Genomic DNA, 20908 nt, shown 5'->3' with positions numbered 1-20908 from the left:
ACAGCGGAGGAGAGAGAGGGAGAGGGCGTGAGCGGTAAAAAGCTTCGAGATCGTCCATCATCAGCGCAAAAGCCACTAAATCCTCATCCAGCAGTGGCCTAAATAAAAAAAAAAGGAACAGTAATGGACATAAATCTCCATTTATTGCAAATTTGCAGCAAAGCCTACAGTTTGCAGCTCTTTGCTGTGCACTGCAAAACATTCGAGACCTTGAAAGTGCAGCGTGACAAGCTACTTCTATTAGACTGCTTTTGCATAGATCATTTACAGTGAAGTTTAATAAGAGACAGGTATTTGCATGCGGTTGTGTAAAATTCAAGCGAAAGCAATTAAACACCGGCACGTCCAAATGACAGATGGCGTAATACGGCTCTAAGCTTTTATACTCCAAATTACCTCACTTCTCATATGTACTCCTGCATGTCATAAATTTGGGGTGTTTTCCATCGTGTAGACTGTGACAAGCTATTATTACTAATAAAAAATAACAGCGATTCTGAAGCGGATTAACTTGAGAGGAAAGAAATTAATAGCTAAGATTATGCCGGAATATATTTCAAATTCATTCGAACGATCGAAAGGGTAAACACAAAGCCAGTGTGTGTTTTAGCTTATAAAGATCTACAGTAACACAAGGACATGAAATACACCCTCATTACTCTGCCTGAAAAAGTCCTTATCATTGGGCTGTGGTTTTATTACCCAGAGCAAACAATTGGCTCTGATCTAGTCCAGCACTTAAGCTATTTATACCTTTTTAATGGAAACAGAAGGACATGAAAGTGCCCCTGAAGTGACAGCCGGAGTAAAGTAGACATTATTTTCCTCCCTTTAAAATGTCATTGGACTCCGTGGAAAGCTGGGGTTCTCGCGTCCCTTTCATACGTCTCTGTCGTGCACTATAGGAAGATAAGCATGCAAATAGTCTCATACTGTACGTGTGATTACAATTTGCCCTGTGATTTAAAGGAAATTGATATCAAATGAGTATGACCTCCCTTGCAGCACGGGTCAGTGCATCTGATGAAAAAACACCCAGGCCAGGCAGCCATTTGTTATTTAAAACTTAAAAAGTGCAGAACAGGCAACCTTTAGGGCTTTTGTCTGTGACCTCGTCACGTGACCTCTATTCATCCCTGGCAAGCCTTTGTCCTCTGTGTGGTGGAGATTAATGGTGAGCTCAGATGATAAATACCATCACAACCTCACTCTGACAAATGCGATTTGAGGGGTTTTTCTGCAGCCATGTTGATCCCCTTGTCGTAAAGTTTTTCTCATTGGGAAATTTCACTAGTTATTGCAGTGTGATTAAACAATTTGTCTTTGATTTCACTCTTAGTTTCTGTCAGAAAGCGTGTCCTGCCTCTAAGTTTTGTTTTACCATGAAAAAGAAAGGTGACCTTTAATAGCGTGTGTGGGTTTTCAAGTTGAAGGGTGTTTTCTACCCAAAACTGACCACATTGTCTTATTACCCCACACAAGGTGGGTATTGTCTGGGTTAACTAACAGAAAAAAGTCCCCCTCAAGAAAAGACAGATGTCTCACAAGAAATCGAGTGGGATGGGGTAAAACATTGGAAACACGGAGCGTATTAACGAGCTGTGCATATGAAGGTAAACGCATTTCGCTGAAAAACGAAACTTTCTCCTGTCCATTTACATTGTAATGGTTAAACACTAAAAAGTTGAACAGATTTCCACTGCAATCCCCCCCCCCCCCCCCCCCCAGTCCATTTCATGAGAACTTGACATTTTCACCAGTGTCAGTTTATGATTCGTCAGTTAACCGCTAAAACCGCATGGATTGGAGATTTTTCTCCCCATTGCTGTTTAATGTCACGTCATTAGACTTTTGCAACCAAATCAATTGCGTTAGAATATGCTGAATTCTCGGAAATTAATAGTTTATAAGATGCTTTATGACATGACATAAAAGCACTTTCATGTATTCAACTGAATAAGTTGAACATATGAAATTGCTATTGGCTGAAAATCAAACTGTATATACAGTATATATATTTTATTAAACTGTAAAATAAAACTATATATATATATATATATATATATATATATATATATAGTATAACATATAATTGAATAAATATAAATTAAACTGTATAAACTCTAATATGTATGTATATATATATACAATGTAAAAATGTATTCAATTTGAATTACTTAATCGAAATTTAAAACATTGAAAACCACCCAGAACACCCTAATATCATGGCAGTGACTTTTTTAGGACAAGCAGCACTCAATAATAGACTGTTAGAAGAGGATTTGAGTATATTTAGTGTATTGAGGGTTCAGAGTGTCTGAAGTGTTTATGTGGGGAGGGAGACACAGAGTCACCTGTCTTTCAGAGAAATGCCTGTGGCCTCTAACCCCAAAGCTCCACCTGTCGGGGGCATTGTGCGGCATACAATGGTGGGCGTGGGGTACATTTCAGGTCACCTGTTGCTTCAGACAGTATCAGGTGACAGACTACCACTACAGGGCTTGTCCTTGTCGGAAGTGATTTATCCCCTAGATACAGTGTACAAAAGCAATGTTTTATACACCCTGATACAGCCTAGCATTCACAGCAGCAGGAAGGTGAAAATATAAACCTGTCATAAGGTGTAGATGGAGATATTAAGTGCTAGTTAACATTAGGATTATAACATTTTTGTGAGCTTAGTTTTAATAAGTAATAATAGTTTAATTTAATAAGTAATAATATTAAATAGTGCTCAGTCGACAACTGAATGCAAAAAAAAAAAAAAAACATTTTTTAAATTCCTTATTCAAATTATTTTTGTGGTAATCAACATCATGCTACAAATGCTGCTGATTGAGATTCACTTCTTTTTGGTTTAGTTATTTGAAAGATTAATTTCAACACCTATGTATATTTGTTTCAAATAAAGTTTTCTTTTAATCTCCCAGATGCAGCAGATGGTCAACTCTGACTCGCGTTACGGTGGCCACCCTCAGGTGGATACGCATAGACCCAGGATCCAATCTGGCATGGTTCCTCAAGGTCAGCTGACCACAATCAACCAGTCACAACTCAATACTCAGTTGGGTCTGAACAGCAACAATGGCACCCATGGATCCCCATCTCCACCAGAGAGCAAGTCCGCCACACCTTCCCCCTCCAGCTCCGTGCATGAGGACGATGCAGATGATGCTGCCAAGGTGAGAGAGGGAGCTTTACCCATTCTACGATCTCATGAATATAAAAGCTTATCTTCCTCACACACACACACACACACACGCTCAGGTACTTTTTTATGCACTGTGGCAAAATACTGTGTATTAAAAGGAATGAGTCACTGCTGACCTTTTAGTAAGTTGTACTGCCATGTTTCCTTAAACACAGATTTGCTAAGACACTGATCTGCCTGAAGTCTGTTCTTCACAGCCCAAATACAGCACATTTTCTCCAAAACTCCACATCAATACTGATCCTCTGGAAAGTGTGGCCGTCTATGTGCTCTGCTTAGATATTTTTGTCTTGTTTCCTAACACGGAAGACAAGAGACATACACCATCAATATTACGAGCTACTCGTATTTTTGTGTAAAGTCTCAGTCACAAATTTCAGGAAATTTTTAAATTGTGATTTCCAGTTCAAGTCATATCACAATCAAATCTGATATTTGATTCACTTATCAATCTTAAAATATTAATGGACATTTATATAGTTAGGACTGTTACAAGTATGAAGCTTTGGCTGGTGATTAATTGTCATTCAAGTAATTAAATTAAATGTCTGTTTTGTTAATTAAACAGTTACAGTATTAAAGTGTAATCTTAATACACATGCACCATAAGAAATCATTTATTCACACTGAACTTAAAATGTATGATTTATTTAAAGGCTTTTAAAAATATATATTTATTGCACAGAGTAGACAATAATATTTGAAATAATTTTCTTTTAATATAAACTAAAATATTCAACTTGTCATTTTTAATTCAAAAAGTACTATTTTTAAATGAAATGTGCATTTATTGTATTTATTCATCCAAATAAAATTCCCTTATTTGGATAGTCATATATGATAAGGCCCTTTAATGTGTACAGTGATCACAATCCATAATCAATTATAATTGTGAACAGATGATTATGCAATAATCACTATGCCCTATAGCCAAAATTTATTTTTCTACTTATCCTCAGTTCTAAAATTAATATTTAATTAGCTAGAAATAGCTCTTTGTCAGTGAAATCTTTATAAAAATAATTTAAAAATATCCTTTGTCATTCAGAGTTGACAAACAGTTGCAAACGTCACGGAAATTCATTGGTAAAAACGCGTGGGAACCCGGTATATACGACTAAAGCACGGAAGTCATTAAAATTTAAAAAATTGCTCCAGGCTTTTGAGACAAGGCTCACTAACTAGCTTTAGGAAGATGATTCATTCATAAAGCTGTTATTATGGCTTAATCTAATTGGATATCTATTGTTTACTATAATGAGCTCCTCTCCTTTCAGATGAATGGGGCAGAGAAGAGAGCAGCCACAGACATGGCCAAGAAGCCCAAAACCCCCAAGAAGAAGAAGAAGAAAGACCCCAACGAGCCTCAGAAGCCAGTGTCAGCCTATGCCCTGTTCTTCAGAGACACACAGGCAGCTATCAAAGGCCAAAATCCTAATGCCACATTTGGAGAGGTCTCCAAAATTGTGGCCTCCATGTGGGACGGTCTCGGCGAGGAACAAAAACAGGTGACTTTCTCTCTTTAATAAACCTGGCTTGTGTGCAAAAGTGTAAAAGTTACTTAATCTTGCTGTGATCTTGTGGCTGACTCATAAAGACTGAGGTAATGTAGCAGGCATTAGATTACTCAGTGCTTCTATATACACAGCACATGTTTTGTTTATTATCTAAAGTATTATCTATAATATATACAATAGTATGTCCGCATAACGATTTGTTATGACAGCAGATGTGATGACGCACATGTTGGTCAGAACATTTGCTGATTTCCCCTTGTGCAATCACAGAAGAACATTGTCTCCAAAGTGGTGTTGTGGTCTAACATCAGCGCGGTTGTGCATGTAGGGGAAGTCTTAAAGTCAGGTGTGAAAACAGTGCAATATGTGAGATATGTTGTGTGTTGTTTTTTTTCATTGGAATATAACAAAGAAAAGTTTTGTGGGGTCTGCTAATCGCTTTATCAAGTTTCGGTACATATTTAGCAGGAATACAGGCTGTAATGTGGAGTTTTGTTTTAACCACCAAATGGCTATTTACAGCATAGTGCACAACAGCATTATGGGTTTCATTTTTTCAAAAATGTTATTTTATTGTATTCTGAACAGGTTTAAAAGTTGATTCTCAAGTCTCTATTTAAAATGAATAGGTCCTCTCATACTACTTGAAATATTACAAGTAACTGATTAAAAAACTGTCCTCATAAAATAGATAGTTTACAAAAAAAAAAAAAAGTGTTCCACAGAAGAAAGAAAGCCATACAGGTTTGAAGTAACATGAGGATTTTCAGTTTTAGGTGAACTACACATTAGATTGTGCAGTCAGTTAACAATGACTTTTTATTTGCTGTGCATTAAAGCAAATGTGTATATCAAAGTGAAATATTGGACCTTATGTAGTACAATAAATGTTTAATAATCAAGGTTTCTTTAAAGATTGAAAGCAGTGATGATGAAAAGGATTAGCACTTATGTCAACACCTAGACTCTTTTCTAGGGTGTGAATTTAGACTTCCAGAGTTGCTTCTGATTTCAGAATAAACACAACTGAAAGTACCCATTTCTCTCACCGAAGCCACCACACAGCATCTACAGTCATTCTTTTATTTTTTTGTAGTCGTTGATTCACTCGCTTTTTACTATGTAAAACACTCAGCCGGTGAAGCTGATGAAAACACTTAAAAGTACTTTTCCTCAGGAGAGGATGTTTGCCTGATAAAAGAACATCATGTCTCTCTGCTGTTTTTGTCTTTCTCTATCGCTCTCTTTTGCTCTTGTCTTTTTAGTAGAGGTCTATTGGTTGATGTAATAACAGCACAGATGTATTGATGGGCAAATAATTACACGTATGCCCCAACTGAAAGGGAAATATGGACAGTCCATAAAGGCAGAAGAACAAGCGATGGATAAAGTGGGCTGCACTCAAGCACCATTTCAGCGCTCCAACAACAATTACGCATTATGGCTCATAAATGGACTGCCATTAGATCCCATTTCTAAGAATAATTGTGCACAGGAACATGAAGAACAGCTTTGGCCTCTTAATATATTTTTTCTTTGTTTGTTTGTTTTATCATGGCAGGTGTACAAGAAAAAAACAGAAACCGCAAAGAAGGAGTACCTCAAACAGCTGGCTGCGTACAGAGCGAGCCTCGTGTCTCAGGTACGTAAATGACTATGGGTTATTGATATGCGTACGCGCTTTATAATCGCGACGTTTGAGAAGGGATATTTCGAGATGTTCTTGTTTGGCAGCTTAGAGGTGTTTTTGAGACTCCTCTCGCACACCTGAGTGGAAATATTATGAAGAGAGCGTTATAAAAACATCTCACGCTGTCGTAGCTTGCAAGAAATCCAATATTATTTAATAAATGTTGCAACATTTGAGGCATATAACCTGAATGGAAATATTACGGGTAAGACTAAGGGGAATACAGAGAGAGATTTATTTTATATTTTTATCTATACATTCATGCGATGTATTTACAATTTAGATTTTATACATAAAAATAATTTATACATATATATTTAAAATTGATATAACATTTTGATTTTATGTCATTTTAAATATATATATATATTTATAGCATATTTAAAAGAAACATTTCAGACATCAAACATTCATCAGGCATTTAAAAGCAGACAATGACACAATACATGCTTAAAAATAAAACTGTTTAAAGCAACAATGCAACCAACAACTAAAATATGTTGGTAACTTTCTCTAGAGCTACAATGACCCAGGCGATGTGAAGGTATCACAGGCCTCTCAGATGCTCGGGCCCAAGCCATCAGTTTTCTCCGGGGCAGGTCAGTCTCACCCCGGGCTCTACATGGCTTCTCCGTACCACCAGCAGACAGGACTCAGTCCCCATCTGCCCCCGATGCAGCCAGGCCTAGCCCGAGGTGGCACATCCCGGCCCATGGGCAGCATGACGGGCTCGTCCCCCCCTCCGCTGCAGATCAGCCCCCCCTTACACCAGCACCTCAGTCTCCACCAGCACCAGCACCAGCACCAGCAGCAGCAGCTCAGCAGCCACCCGATGCCTCTGCACTCCCCATCCATGGCCCAGGTCAGTCATCTACTGATGCTTTTGGCAATGAGTAATGCTCTTTTTTCTTTTCAGATACCTTTGAATTTTGTACATTTAAAGTAAGTTCCTATATGTACACTGCTGTTCAAATATTTGGGGACTTTTATTCAGCAAATACACATTAAAGTGATCAAAAGTGACCGTTAAGACAATTATAATGTAACAAAATATCGAATAAATAGTCTATTAAAATAAATGCTGTTCTTTTGAACTTAAAAGTATCACTGCTTCCAAAAAAAAACATTAAACAGCACAACTGTTTTCAACATTGACACTGAAGACTGGAGCAATGATGCTGAAAATTCAGCTTTACCATCACATTTGAAAATGTATTCAATTGCAAATTTATATTGTAATACAGTTTTTAATGTTTTACAGTATGTTTGAGCAAATAAATGCAGCCTTTGTGAGTAAAAAAAGTCCTAAAAAGAAAAAATATTAATAGGCACAAAATTATATTTATGTAATATATTAATTTAGCTTTTCATGACTGTACACATACGCAATTTTTGTTGCCATATCAGTTGACCACTAGTCCTCACATCCAAAAACCTAAATATTGAAATAAAAACTTTCAAACTAATTTAAAGTTAAATCTAAATTGACTAAAATTCGCTTTCTTAATATGTTGTCTTGGACCTAATGTGAACAATTCACGTTAACACTTTATTTTACAGTGTCCTTGTTGCGCATGCTACATGTAGTTACTATAGTAATAACTATTAATTATGCATAATTACATGCAACTAACTCTACAACAAACCCAATCCTAAATAATAAGTACACATAGTTAATTAATTTTACTCAGTACTTAAATGTAATTTACACTGTAACAATGACACCTTAAAATTCACCCCACCCATCTAACCCTGTAGAGGGCACTTTTCACCATCCGGTCAATTGCTAATGGAGAGAATCAAGACCCTGCCTAGATTTTTCTTCTTCTATTGTGAAATATGTCACATTTAGGATGTAAAATGGGCTGGCACTCTATTTCATGTTGACTTTAATCAAGAAAGACATTAACAGCTTTTCACTGTTATTAAAGCAGGACTAAAAAGAGGCATGACAGACACAAGGCCGGGCCAATTAAAGGATTTGTTCCTCAGCCAATCTATTTTCCATAAACCTCTTCAAGAACCCGCCTTGTCTCATACTTCTCCAATTTCCATTCTACATTATCGTGGAACAGATAGCGGAGAGTATATGTGTGTGTATGAATGTGAGAGTGGAGGAAGTGCTGTTTATGCAGCAGATGCTGCACCGTTTCATTTTTCATCATTTCCGGCCCCTTCAGCCTATCTCTCGCACCGGCGAATGAGGTCAAGAGAAGAACCATTAATATCTGCCAGCTTGTTTTATGTCCACACCGTGCAAAAAAAAAATCCCAGCGTATCACACAGACAGATTTTCAATTTTCTCTCTGTAATAAACAGATGCATTAGGATTTGGATGTGACTTAAGGTTGCACAGAAAAACTCACATTGAGATTGATGAATACATCAGTGTGGAAGACAAAACGCCTCAGCTATCTGATGAAAACAGTTTTTCAGACTGGGCCGAAGGAAATGAAATTAGTTCTCTGCTAAAGTGTATAGGAGGAGAAGGTTGTTTTTTGAGGACGTAGACAACAGCAAAGCAGAGAAAGCAAATAAAGGCTCTAGTCTACCCATTCACACACAAACAACCCCTAAAAAAAATCTAATTAAAGAGAAAACGACCTCTTTTGAAATAACATTCACTGTGTTTATTGCCTGCCCTGTTTTACCGTGTGAGGAAGAAGAGGGTGTTTCAACCGCAGCCCTACGTTAACACCTAGCCTCATTATTAGCATCAGTGCTAATTAAACCCTCCTGTCCCTAATAGAGATCTCAAACAGAGGTGGTTAAGGAGAGGTTTGAAGCCCGAGTCTCCTTAAACACTCGTGGTGACGGCGACAACGCCGTTAAGAGTCCTGTGTTGATCCGTTTCATGTCTTAATAGCCCTGAGTTGTGCTGGAACTTCAGTGGGATTGAGATGAGGTTGTAATTAGGTCCTAATGAATAGCACCCTTGTGCCTGGAAGCTCTTTAAGAGATGAGCATCAGCTGGGAGGCAGGACTGGCTGGTGCTGGAGAGAAGGAGAGGGCGGAGAATCACATTGTCATGGGGTAAACAGGGATTAGCTTTATAAAGAGAGATGAATCAGGTGGTCAGGAGAACAGGTGACACGCTATCCAATGACAGCGGTTTGTTCTTTCACAGAGGGATGCGCCGCGCCGACATTGAGCGATGAGCTGAATCGAAGTGCGTTTTGATAGGAATCATTAAGGAATGTATAGATCCCATCAAAGACGAAACCGAAAAACATATTTTTAATTCAAACTGTTGCCGCAAAAAAAGTTCGCCATCCACATTTGAATATGAAAGGCATATTGTTGTAAGCTTCCCTTCCTGTGCCTGCTGGGAATTCTGGGAAACGTTGTATTTAAAAGAGCAACTACTTGATTGAATTTCATGTGCTTCTTTTTTTATCAGTCCTCAGCAGGAAAATTAACTATTGCTGTGGATGATCATCGTCATAAGGCAAAAAAAAAAAGTGTCTAATTTTCATGCAGATTATAGTGTGAATTTGTCTGAAGTCCAATTTTAGATTACCACAGGGCTCCTTGTATAGCTCTGTCAATCTTTTGGAGGAGAGTACGAATGCTTAAACTTGGCTTTCTCTCCTCCGTTTGGGGAGTTCTTAAGCCTGTTCCGCAGATCCTGCCTTTATGGGAGAGTTTTTAAATCCAAAGGGGAGTAATAATCCTCGTTCATTTTTGCATATTTGTGGAGAGCAAACAAAAACGCGCGGTTCAACTTTTTCGGTGAGCCGAGGCGGGCTGGGGGGAGGTGGGGCGGTGTTGGGGTGGGGGGGAGGGACACAAAGGGGCAGATGGAGCCTTTGTGATCGAATGAAGGAGAAGAATTTGAGGAACAATTCATGAATAGGTAGAATCTCTGGAGGGGGAAAAAAACGCAGCCACCTGCTGTCTTGCTCTTTCAGGCAGATTCTCTTGTGTACCACTGAGATTAACTTCCTTTTCACATGCAGTCTTTCCTAGGCTAAGAACAGAGAAGAAGTCTTCAAATTAGAATATCTGCTTGGTTTATTTTTCGTCTCCCCCCACCGTTCGCGTCGACCACCGAATGCAGTTGCTCATTAATGCTCATTTGAGGCTGCTTGCGTTACACTGTCATCATGTCCACTTCAGATCGTGTAGGATGTTTGCTGGAATTAGACTTGAGCGAGCTGTTTTGTGCTTCGCTTGGGTTTCTCTCAGGAAAACAGGAAGGCTAGTTCAGCATTCTGAATAAATAAATAAAAGTTTGGGCCGGGGTCAGTGAGATTTTTTTTCTTTGAAAGAAATTAATACTTTTATTCAGCAAATATGCATTACATTAATCAAAAGTGACAGGTAAAAATAAATATTTGAAATAAATGCTGCTCTTTTAAACTGTCTATTTATCAAAGAATCCTGAACAAAAACTGCATCACGGTTTCCAAAACAAAAATTAAGCATCTCAACTGTTTTCAACATTTGTTATAGCATATTATAATGATTTCTGAAGGATCATGTGACACTGAAGACTGGAGTAATGATGCTGAAAATTCAGCTTTGACATCACTGGAATAAATTACTGTTTAAAACATAAACAGTAAAAAAAAGCTATTTTAATTTGTAATTATATTATATTTATACCAAAAAAAAATAATTCCCAATCTTATTACTTGAGTAACAAACTTAAACTTAAATTCCCCACACAAAGCCGTTGTATGGCTTCACAACAGCTTCTGAACAGTCCCTGGTCACTACGAGCTGTTCTTATATGGCAAAAGCTGCGTAACCATTCCTTAAAAATGTCTACTTTTGTGTTTTCCAGACCAAAATAACAGCACGACATATTGTGCTGAAATAATTTATTCTGGCATATAAATAATAATGATTATATAACAGATCCAGCATGCTTCTCATACCTCTGCACTGTGAGCCTTGTCTCTGTGGGACCTGCAGGGTGTAAGATCTCATATGTAATCTGCTATTGTGTTCTCTCTCTCTCTCTCTCTCTCTCTCTCTCTCTCTCTCTCTCTCTCTCTCTCTCTCTCCCCCTTTCTCTCTCTCTCTCTCTCTCTCTCTCTCTCTCTCTCAGGGTTTCCCCCTTCAGGCAGAGTATCAGAACATGGTAAATGTCACATCCTCCGCCGGACCTGGCCTGTCCCCTTCAATGGACTACCGCACCGGCTGCAGGAATGGACCGACCCAGGGCCTGGACTGGACCCCTGACTACTGCGGCAACGGGTGAGTGGACACCAGCGAGATCAATCACAATCACTCAGGAAAATCAGCCAATTTCTCTGACAGCCATTTTGACTTGTTCATATTTGCCTTCGCAGGGCTCTGCAGAGGGACAAAGCCCTGTACCTGACCTGATCGCCATGTCCATCCTCACGCTCCTTCACGCTCACAGGACCAAGGCAGTTCCTCATCCCAGTACAGCAATTCAGGGCCTGAATAATTATTCAGGCCTTATTTTAGACTAGACACAATCCACGCATCAGCAAAACAACGTTTGAATGTTTTCTTTCTCATGGCTCACACTTTAGTGCACCCTACCGTGGTGGCTTTGCAATTTCCTTCTAGCTTCTGACATTCAGACCGTTTGGATCTTTAAAATAGAGTTTAAATCATCGAAAGCATGAACATGTAAATTGAATGCTAAAATTTGTTTAAATGCAATCACTTCTCTAATTATATTGACTTACCTCCTACTGTTCCGCGTCCTCATTGCGTACCCAATACGAGGCCATGTATGGAAACCCCCTGTAGACGTGTTTTTTATTGGAGATTGTTTATGGTTTTTAAGACGTTGCGTAGGTCAATTTGCCTCGCAGGAAGGTTGTCAATCCATCAGTTCCTAAGCACTTACCGCTGCGTGTCGGAGACTCCAAGCTCTCGCTGACAAATGGCGGAACAAGAACCAAAACAGAACTTCTTTTTTGTACAAAGAGGAAAATCACAATCTGAAGAAAAAAAAGAAGAAAAAATAAAAAGCAACAAAAAAGAATGCGGATGATATGACTCCTGCTTTCGCCCCTCTCTTTTCCACACTCTTTCTCGTCGTATCATTCTTCCTCTCTGTAATGATCTTTTCTAGTCAACTGCCTTAGAAACAGAGTTCTGTTGTAAGTATAAAACAGTCGCTCATAGGAACGTTATGAACGGCCAGACGGGTTGTTTCAAGCAGCCCTCGTTTCAAGTTGTAAATAGAATCTGTGTTACTCCTAGAGTATAAGACTTCAATTTTTTTTCTAGTAACAATGTGATTTTGAATTGGACCACACCAGTTAATTTAAAACTCGAAAAGGGATAATTAGTCAAGAGGAGTAGTTTCTTGGCATCGGAAGTCGCCATTGATTGGACCGACAAAAGAGACTAAAGAAGTATTCTTTTCCCAAGTTTAATAAGGTAAAGGTTGATGGCATCAACCAGCGAGGTGGCATGACATGATTCATTAAGGAAAGTACTAAAGAAAAGTTTATTTTGTATTACACAAAATAATTCTTTTGTATCACTTCTGGCATATTGATTAATTTCATCCAAACTATGTGTATGAAACTGTCAGATGCTTATATGGTGTTAATTAGAAGAAACAGTGGCAGATTGGAGAGTTGCTGTATAACCCTGGCATATGGCTGATCATTTACTATTCCTCTACACTGTGTCTATATGAGATCTTTTTATGGTACTTGTTTGCGCCTATTTATGAAGGAAAAAAAATAACTGTAGGTGTTTTTTGAGTAATTATGTTAGAGTTCCAGGGATGTTTTTCTGTTCATTTGTTTTGACAGAATTGATCCAGGCAACAATGTGAATAATTCTTATTTAGTTTTTATTGTGTTTGAAAATAAATAAAGGCAAACCTGCATTTTTGTGCAGTAATTAATCAACGAGTGTCACGAGTGTTTCATTGCAAGGAATTCAGGGCATAATATTTGTATTGAGTATTATTTGAAACATTTCTAACCTCATAATTCCTTTCCGCAGAGAAAGGTCAAGCTTAAGTTTATGTATAATGAACACTAATTCTCTTCCTCACTCATATCTCATAACTGGGTCACAGTGCTGTTGATACAGAATGTAATAACAACAATCCATTTTCCAACCATGAACACAGCACAAATAAACCTCCCAATGTCAAGAGCACATTCCTCTCCTGCCGTACAGCTGCCATACACTGAATCACTTAGGATTTTACGTATTGATCTCGCTCTTAATGGTTCCTTAGTGTCATTTAAATCACATTTTCCTGCACAAACTGTATTTATAAAGTCCCCATTATGAAAAGAAATAACTAATGGGACAACTGAATTTTGTCCTATTTATGTTTATGTCTCCAAAACGGCTGTATATAATATAGCTGCTGCATACTACATACTCAACCTAGTGCATACTGTGTATGGGGATGATGAGAGGAGTCAGTATTTTCTCCTGACAATATTATATATTTTATTCATGTCTTTCACTGTTGGTTACTCAAATTAACAGACCTGAAATAGTTGGTTCATTATTTAGACTTGTTAAAATAGTCTGGATCGTGCAAGTACAAATCATAAAACAATTATGAACAGCCGATAGTGTTTTATTAGTTGTAGGCCTAGTAGTTAAAGCAAGGTCAAAGTTAGGTTTCATAAACAGAACTTCCTCTTGACCTAAAACCCTATTTGGACAATGTCCAGCCTCACTGGACTTTGTGTAGGAGTCTCACTAGACGCTAAAGACGGATTAATAGACAATCTGTATTCTGAACACCTCGCTGTTTTTGAAAACTAGAGCTCGTTGTAGTTCATTTTTAGTGATGGCAAAATATTGCCATCTCGTGGCCAATGGCAGAATAGCAGCGGGCCAATGTGATCTCTGGTTGTTATAACAGAATAAGATACATGCTGATAATATTCATATAGGCTATGTGTTTTTTGTGTGTGTTTTTTTCAGTAAATGGTTCATTTTCCAGGTAAACCTGTTTTTTGACAGGTAATTTGTCTCCGTGAATAACAATTTGATTTACCAAGGTTACTACTATGCGGGACTACCAGATGGTGCAATAGGTGACTAATGTTACCCTGTACTGATCCTTATTACTTCATCCAAAACAAAGAATCAAAAAAAGAAAAACAGAAATCCTCCTCCTGAAACCACACCCTTTCTACTTGCTCAATGTCCAAAAACAGGTGATAATAAAGTGTCCAAGGACAAACCTGCTTTGCCTTTCATTTTAAACCACAATTATCTTGTAATTCCTTTGATCACTGCTATAATGTAAAATATCAAGACTAGACTTTGCTTCTCTCTGAAAAGTCTCACAATCTACACACAAATATTAGTGCATTAACTGTCTTAACTGAAGATCTGTAAATGCTGACTCATGCTTCCTGGCTCTTCATGTAAAGTTAAAACAATGAGAAGCTAAACCTTCCCCGCTTAAAAATTAGATGAACTGAATCTTGAGTCACATACTTTTCCACTCATTACAAAAAGCACATACTGAAATTGAAAAGTATTTTTCAGTAGGCCTATGTGAATGGCATAATTTCCTTCTGTGAGTCTGTGACACAAGGTTTTGTGGGCAAAAGTTTTATAATTGAATATATTTATCAAAGGTAATTTATTCCTGTGATGGTAACGCTACATTTTTAGCATCATACTCAAGTCTTCAGTGTCACATGATCCTTTTAAATGCTCATTTACTGCTCAAGAAACTTTTCTTATTATAGGCCTAATCAATGTTGTACACGGTTGTACTGCGCAAAGGCAGTGTGTAAGTTTCGCCGCTAGAGGTCGCTTATTCAAAACAATAACAAAGGCATAACTTGATGAAGCCGTGAATTAGCATGGAATCATGGGAGTTGTCATCTTTACCTCCACACAGCCGAAGGAAAATCATCCGACGGACAGTCGGACGCCGGACTCCGGTAGAAATCATGTTCATGGATGAGCTAATGTATGGAAGTTTTACTAACGTTACTGTGGTAAGTAGGGTGGGGCCGAGAGACTTGGACATAAACGTTGCTGTTTTTATTCGCAAACGAAACGCTCCTTTCGCTTCGTTGTTCGCTTCATATCATAAAATATGTCAGTGTCATTGTTTTATCTCAAGATGCACACCAGTAATGTTTTTCTTTTCTTAGGCATGTTTATAAACGCTACTCAAATGTCCTAATTGAACTAAGGCTTAATCCTGGTTTAATCTAAGCCCTGTCTGTGAAACCAGGCTTATATAATTAAAGTTACGCCTCGTTCGTCCCTGAACTTGAACTTTGTTACATGAATTATCCATTAGGTTACATAAAAAAACCAACAACTTATTGTTAAACCATAACCTCAAATTAACCATAGTTTAACCATGGTATTTATAAAACTGTGGTTATACAAAATGGTAATCAATCCACCAAAAAAAACATGATTTCTACACTTTAAATAAAACCATGGTTAATTTTCATAATGTTTGATCACTTGAATTCACATTATTTAATTTTATTCTAATAAAACAGCCGTAAATGCTGAATTACTACTCATACAGGTCACTTTATCTGGCGAATTATAATTGTGGGATAGCCCTGTTACTTGGTCAAAACAATCATACTAATAATACATTTAAGTGTGTTGAAAGTTGATTTATGTTACTCTGTGGGTTCACTCGTGGCTGTTGTGAGACACTTGTTGCACTCTGCCTGCAGTAATCTAGATCGATATTAGATTATCATATTAATAAAAGCTGGATGACTGTGCTGGTAATGGAATGCAATTCATTTAAAATATAGCCTATATTGTGGTGGTGAAAATGCTGTATTACTGTTACTACAAATAAAGCTCTTTCTGATTTTGCTGTTAGCCACTTGACATAATAGTGTTGTCTCTGAGGCATGGTAAAAACATGTTACTCGCGGTAAATCAAGAAAACAAGAGATTCAAACAATAAGAACCGTGTTGAGCTATACAACAATGATTAGTTTTCTGTCGATAAAGGCATCCAAACAGTTGCTCACCTGTCTAATAAAACACAAAATATATGAAAGCGTGTTTGGTGTTTCCATGGTTTCTGCGAAATCAAGGGTAGCACTGATATGACATCAAGTCAAATACTCTGGATTTAAACATTGTTTGAAACATTTGGGATAATCTAAGTACACAAGTCAACAAAATATATAACATTATTAGTGTTTTTTTGGATACTTTTAAATCTTACATGTTGTGCCTTAAAGGCCATTACCTTCACCACAAACTAATTTCTGTCAAGACATGGCAAAACTTAGCTACTGCACTTTACTGTAGTGCTTTAGGGTTAGCGTTAATCATTATAATGAAACAACTGTCACCAAGCTTTAAGCACAAATGGTAACGTTCTGAGTAGGGATGGCCCGATACCAATACCAGTATCGGGTATCGGCCCGATACTGAGCTCATGTAGCCTACTCATACTCGCAAAAACGCCCCGATACCAACAACCGATACCAAGCAGCGTGTGTAGGCCTACAGTGTTTGTGTCCAGACAAAGAAGCACTGACAACAGAAAGTATAATGGGGATAAAAAAGAAGGCTGTCTATGAAGTAAATGTATCATATTAGTGAAATATTAAACAAAATATAGTAACGCCTTAGCCTATATAGCTGTGGTGCGCGAGCTGATAAAAGAAAAACGCGCAGTGGATTGAGCGCGCCGCGGCACCGAAGCGCGAGCTGGTCGAGCGCATCAGACGTCAGTGGAAAGTTTGTAGTTCAGTCGGATATCAATGGCAAAGAAAGTAAAACGAGGCATGTAGCTTATTATTAACATTAACTGACTGAGAGAGAGAGAGAGAGCGCACTTCTGTTGAATGCTCTGGATTGCTGATCGTTCACTCGGCACGTATATTTGGATTAGAACTAAATCGTATAGGCTATGTAAGTAAAACATGAACTGTTAACTTATTTATGTTTAACGACATTATTACAGGACATTTGCAGGTCAAGAAGTTACATGAACTTCAAACATCCAAAGCGCGCGCCCCGAAAACCATCGCCTCAGACAGCGCGCGAACACTGAGTGGAATTATTTCACTATTGCGCTTGTACGGATGAATTCAATTCACACAAAACTATGTAAAAACGCCCGTCTTGGCGAGTATCCTAGTAAACAAAGTATATTATATGTCAAGTGAACGTAGACAGTATAATTCAAATGGTGTCCGTGCGTTCGGTCTTAAAGGGGCAGCAGTTGAATTAATCTGCTGCTGTGTTTTAATGTTAAGCAGACAAAGGATTAACTCTTGACTAAATAGGCTACCTTTTTTTGTAACTTCACAAAAAGATCCATCTATATTTAATTTATACAGTAATGAATATGCAGTGCATTAAATATATTTGATGAACAAATTAAGTTTACATTTAATAAACACATATGATTTGACATTCTTTTGGTTTCTCTACCAATACATTTAAAAATGACAAATGCATGAATTAAATTAATTGAAAATAAAAATACAGGTATCGGTTACCGTATCGGTATCGGCGAGTACCAAAAATGAAAGTATCGGTATCGGACTCGGCCTGGAAAAAGTGGTATCGGGCCATCCCTAGTTCTGAGAATGAGCCAGCAGTGCTTCTGGAAGTGCTGGTGGAAGAAACACAAATAGGACATTAAAGATACCAATTCAACTAAGGTCCATCTTAAACGTATTAAAAAATACAAATTCTGATGAAAGAAACAGACATAAAGCCAATTTTCTGACCTTTATTTGACTGGCTTTGCAAGAGGTGACTGTTTTTTAATTATTACAGTAACCTGTTTGAGCTCGCCTATATTGTGCAATCCTGTTATAGTCTTCACCAAATGTATACTGTTGCCGCTTCACTGAATAGTGAATCATTTGATTCAAGGATTGAACATGCTTGCAGCAGCATGTTAAAGGATAATTCCGATATTTAACACCTTGAGTCTATATTGTAGTTTGTTTTGGATGAACAAGAGTGGTGGACAACATTTTTTTGACAATGGTTACTCTCTCAAGTTTTTGACTATAATAGAATTGGCCATGGACCCATTTAACATTGGAGTCAATGGGCATGTCCGAAAATGTCATTAAAACAGCCAATAATGTTAGTTTACAAAACTGTTAAACTCACCGAGTGGTTAGTGGTGTTCGTTGATGATTATAAACAATATATCGTCGCAATATATGATTCCAATCCGTTTATTTTGCTATAGTGGAACTATTTTTTCAGACAATTCACAACCGTGTAACTTCCGCTCAATATTTGAATCTGAAGCGTTAGCACACTCCCAACCACTTGATGGCGATAACCGATGTTTATGTCTCGCGGGACACTCACGGTCACAGTCGAGTTCAACTTCATATTGCACTGGTCAGTGGTCACGTCTTTCAATATTTTCAAGGTTTTGTTTGTTTATTTCGCTTACTCTCCCGGAGCACAGTTGCTCTGCTCGCTAGCCTTATGAGAAACGGAAGCGAGCAAAAAGACTACATCGACCAAATGTAAACAGCCCCCTTTCAGTTTCCGTTTCCGGTAGCGCATTTATATTAACGAGCACTTAGTCCTTCAACAGAATTCAATGGGATTTTACAAAATGACGAATAAAACACGACAGAAACTGTATTTCGCAACACTTTTTGTTTCTGGAACATCAACTAACATCACTAATCACTCGGTGAGTTGCACAGTTTTGTAAACGAACATTATTGGCTGTTTTAATGACATTTTCGGACATGCCCATTGACTCCAATGTTAAATGGGTCCATGGCCAATTCTTTTATAGTCAAAAACTCGAGAGAGGAACCATTGTCAAAAAAATGTTGTCCACCACTCTTGTTCATCCAAAACAAACTACAATATAGACTCAAGGTGTTAAATACCGGAATTATCCTTTAAGTCATGTATGTCCTGTTTCATCAGAGCATGTGCAACAATTTCCTGTATTAGAGTTAAACAAAACTTCTCCACATGCATTACAATAACCATATTCTGTACACTCAAATGGTAACTTTCCCCCTGGAGTCTGGACTGCATAAGTGAGATACAAGTAAATGCATGTTTTATATGAAACTTGTTTTACTTGACAATGTTTATGTAATTTAGTATGCGTGCGTGCGTGCGTGCGTGCGTGCGTGTGTGTGCGTGTGACCTCAGGTTGCTCCAGGGGGCCTGTCACTGTAATTAGTGTGCAAATCACTTTAGATGAAAGCATCTGCAAAATGACGGTTTGCTTTTTATTTTCATACTAAATATAAATCTGAGCGTGAATATGGTTGTTAACATTGCCTATCAATCATTTAAATAAATAAAAAACAGATGGAAAAATGCCTGCATATGGAAACCTAGAGTATGGCCACAACCATACAGTGTGTAGTCCAAGACTGGTTGCCCACTGAAGCAGTGTTGAGTCTGGTCAGTACCTGGATGGCAGCCCTCCTGGGAAAACTGCTGGAAGAGGTGCTAGTGAAGCCAGTAGGGGGTCTTACCCTGTGGTATGTGGGTCTTAACACCCCAGAATAGTGATGGGGACACTAAACAAGCACTGTCCTGAGATGTTAAACTGAGGTCCTGATTTCGGTGGTCATTAAAAATCCCATGGCACTTCTCGTAAAGAGTAGGGGTGTAACCCTGGTGTCCTTGCCAAATTCCCTCTATTGGCCCTTATCAATCATGGCCTCCTAATAATCCCCATCCATTGAATTGGCTCTCCACTATAGCTGGTGTGTGGTGAGCGGACTGGCGCCGGTGTACTTGCTGCCGTCACATCATCCAAGTGGATGCTGCACACTGGTGGTGGTTGAGGAGATTCCCCCTAATATGATTGTGAAGCGCTATATAAATACCTCATCATTCATTCATTCATTCATTAGAGCTGCACAATTCTGGATAAATAGAGATCACTATTTCCCCAATATTCTCAAAAGCCAACTAAACAAAATAACGTGATTGACAATATGTTCTGACAAAATGTAAAAAAAATAATAATAATGTATATATATATATATATATATATATATATATATATATATATATATATTTAAAAAATATTTAATTAAACTGAATTATTTAAAAAAAATTAAACTTGGTTTGAATGAATGATTCAATGACTTGCTCATAAAGAATTAACTTGATTAATTACTGGATGAATCAGCTTTTTTCTCTGGACTGAATGACATATATTTGTAACAGCACTTCTTTTGACCTACTGGTGTAACCTATACATGACAACTGCTCTCTTTGGGTCAGCGGCAGCGCGAACGCAGATCTTTTACCGATTAATCGTGCAGCAGTGCAGCTCATTGATACAAACTCGTTTAATATAAAAAATTGGCAAGACCAAAAACACTGTAACATCAGATGAGAAACCACTCCATGTGGAAAATATACACCAGTTTGGACATTTTTAAAGAAAAAATACTTTTATTCATCAAGGATGCATTACATTGATGAAAAGATATTTAGCCTATAATTTTACAAAAAGATTTCTATTTTAATTTAATTATGTTCTTGAACCTTCTATAAATATGTATAATGTATCAGAAAGCAACTGATCAT

General features: G+C 37.8%; 1 protein-coding gene across 2 annotated transcripts in view; it reads left to right on the top strand.

Moving 5' to 3' along the window:
- The window catches only part of tox (thymocyte selection-associated high mobility group box), a 55110-nt gene extending 41844 nt beyond the window's left edge, over positions 1-13266 (top strand). For both annotated transcript variants that reach the window (XM_079612436.1, XM_079612435.1), the window contains 6 exons: positions 2931-3182; positions 4489-4719; positions 6290-6370; positions 6936-7280; positions 11475-11623; positions 11719-13266. In XM_079612436.1, coding sequence (XP_079468562.1) covers positions 2931-3182; positions 4489-4719; positions 6290-6370; positions 6936-7280; positions 11475-11623; positions 11719-11755 — 1095 coding nt within the window. In that variant the 3' untranslated portion in view covers positions 11756-13266. The remainder of the gene's footprint in view (positions 1-2930; positions 3183-4488; positions 4720-6289; positions 6371-6935; positions 7281-11474; positions 11624-11718) is intronic.
- The last annotated feature ends 7642 nt before the right edge of the window (positions 13267-20908 follow it).

This window comes from Phoxinus phoxinus (assembly GCF_949152265.1).
Source record: "Phoxinus phoxinus genome assembly, chromosome: 5".
Lineage (NCBI taxonomy): Eukaryota > Metazoa > Chordata > Actinopteri > Cypriniformes > Leuciscidae > Phoxinus > Phoxinus phoxinus.
Note: the sequence above shows the minus strand (reverse complement) of the source record. Positions and strands in the feature narration are given on the sequence as shown.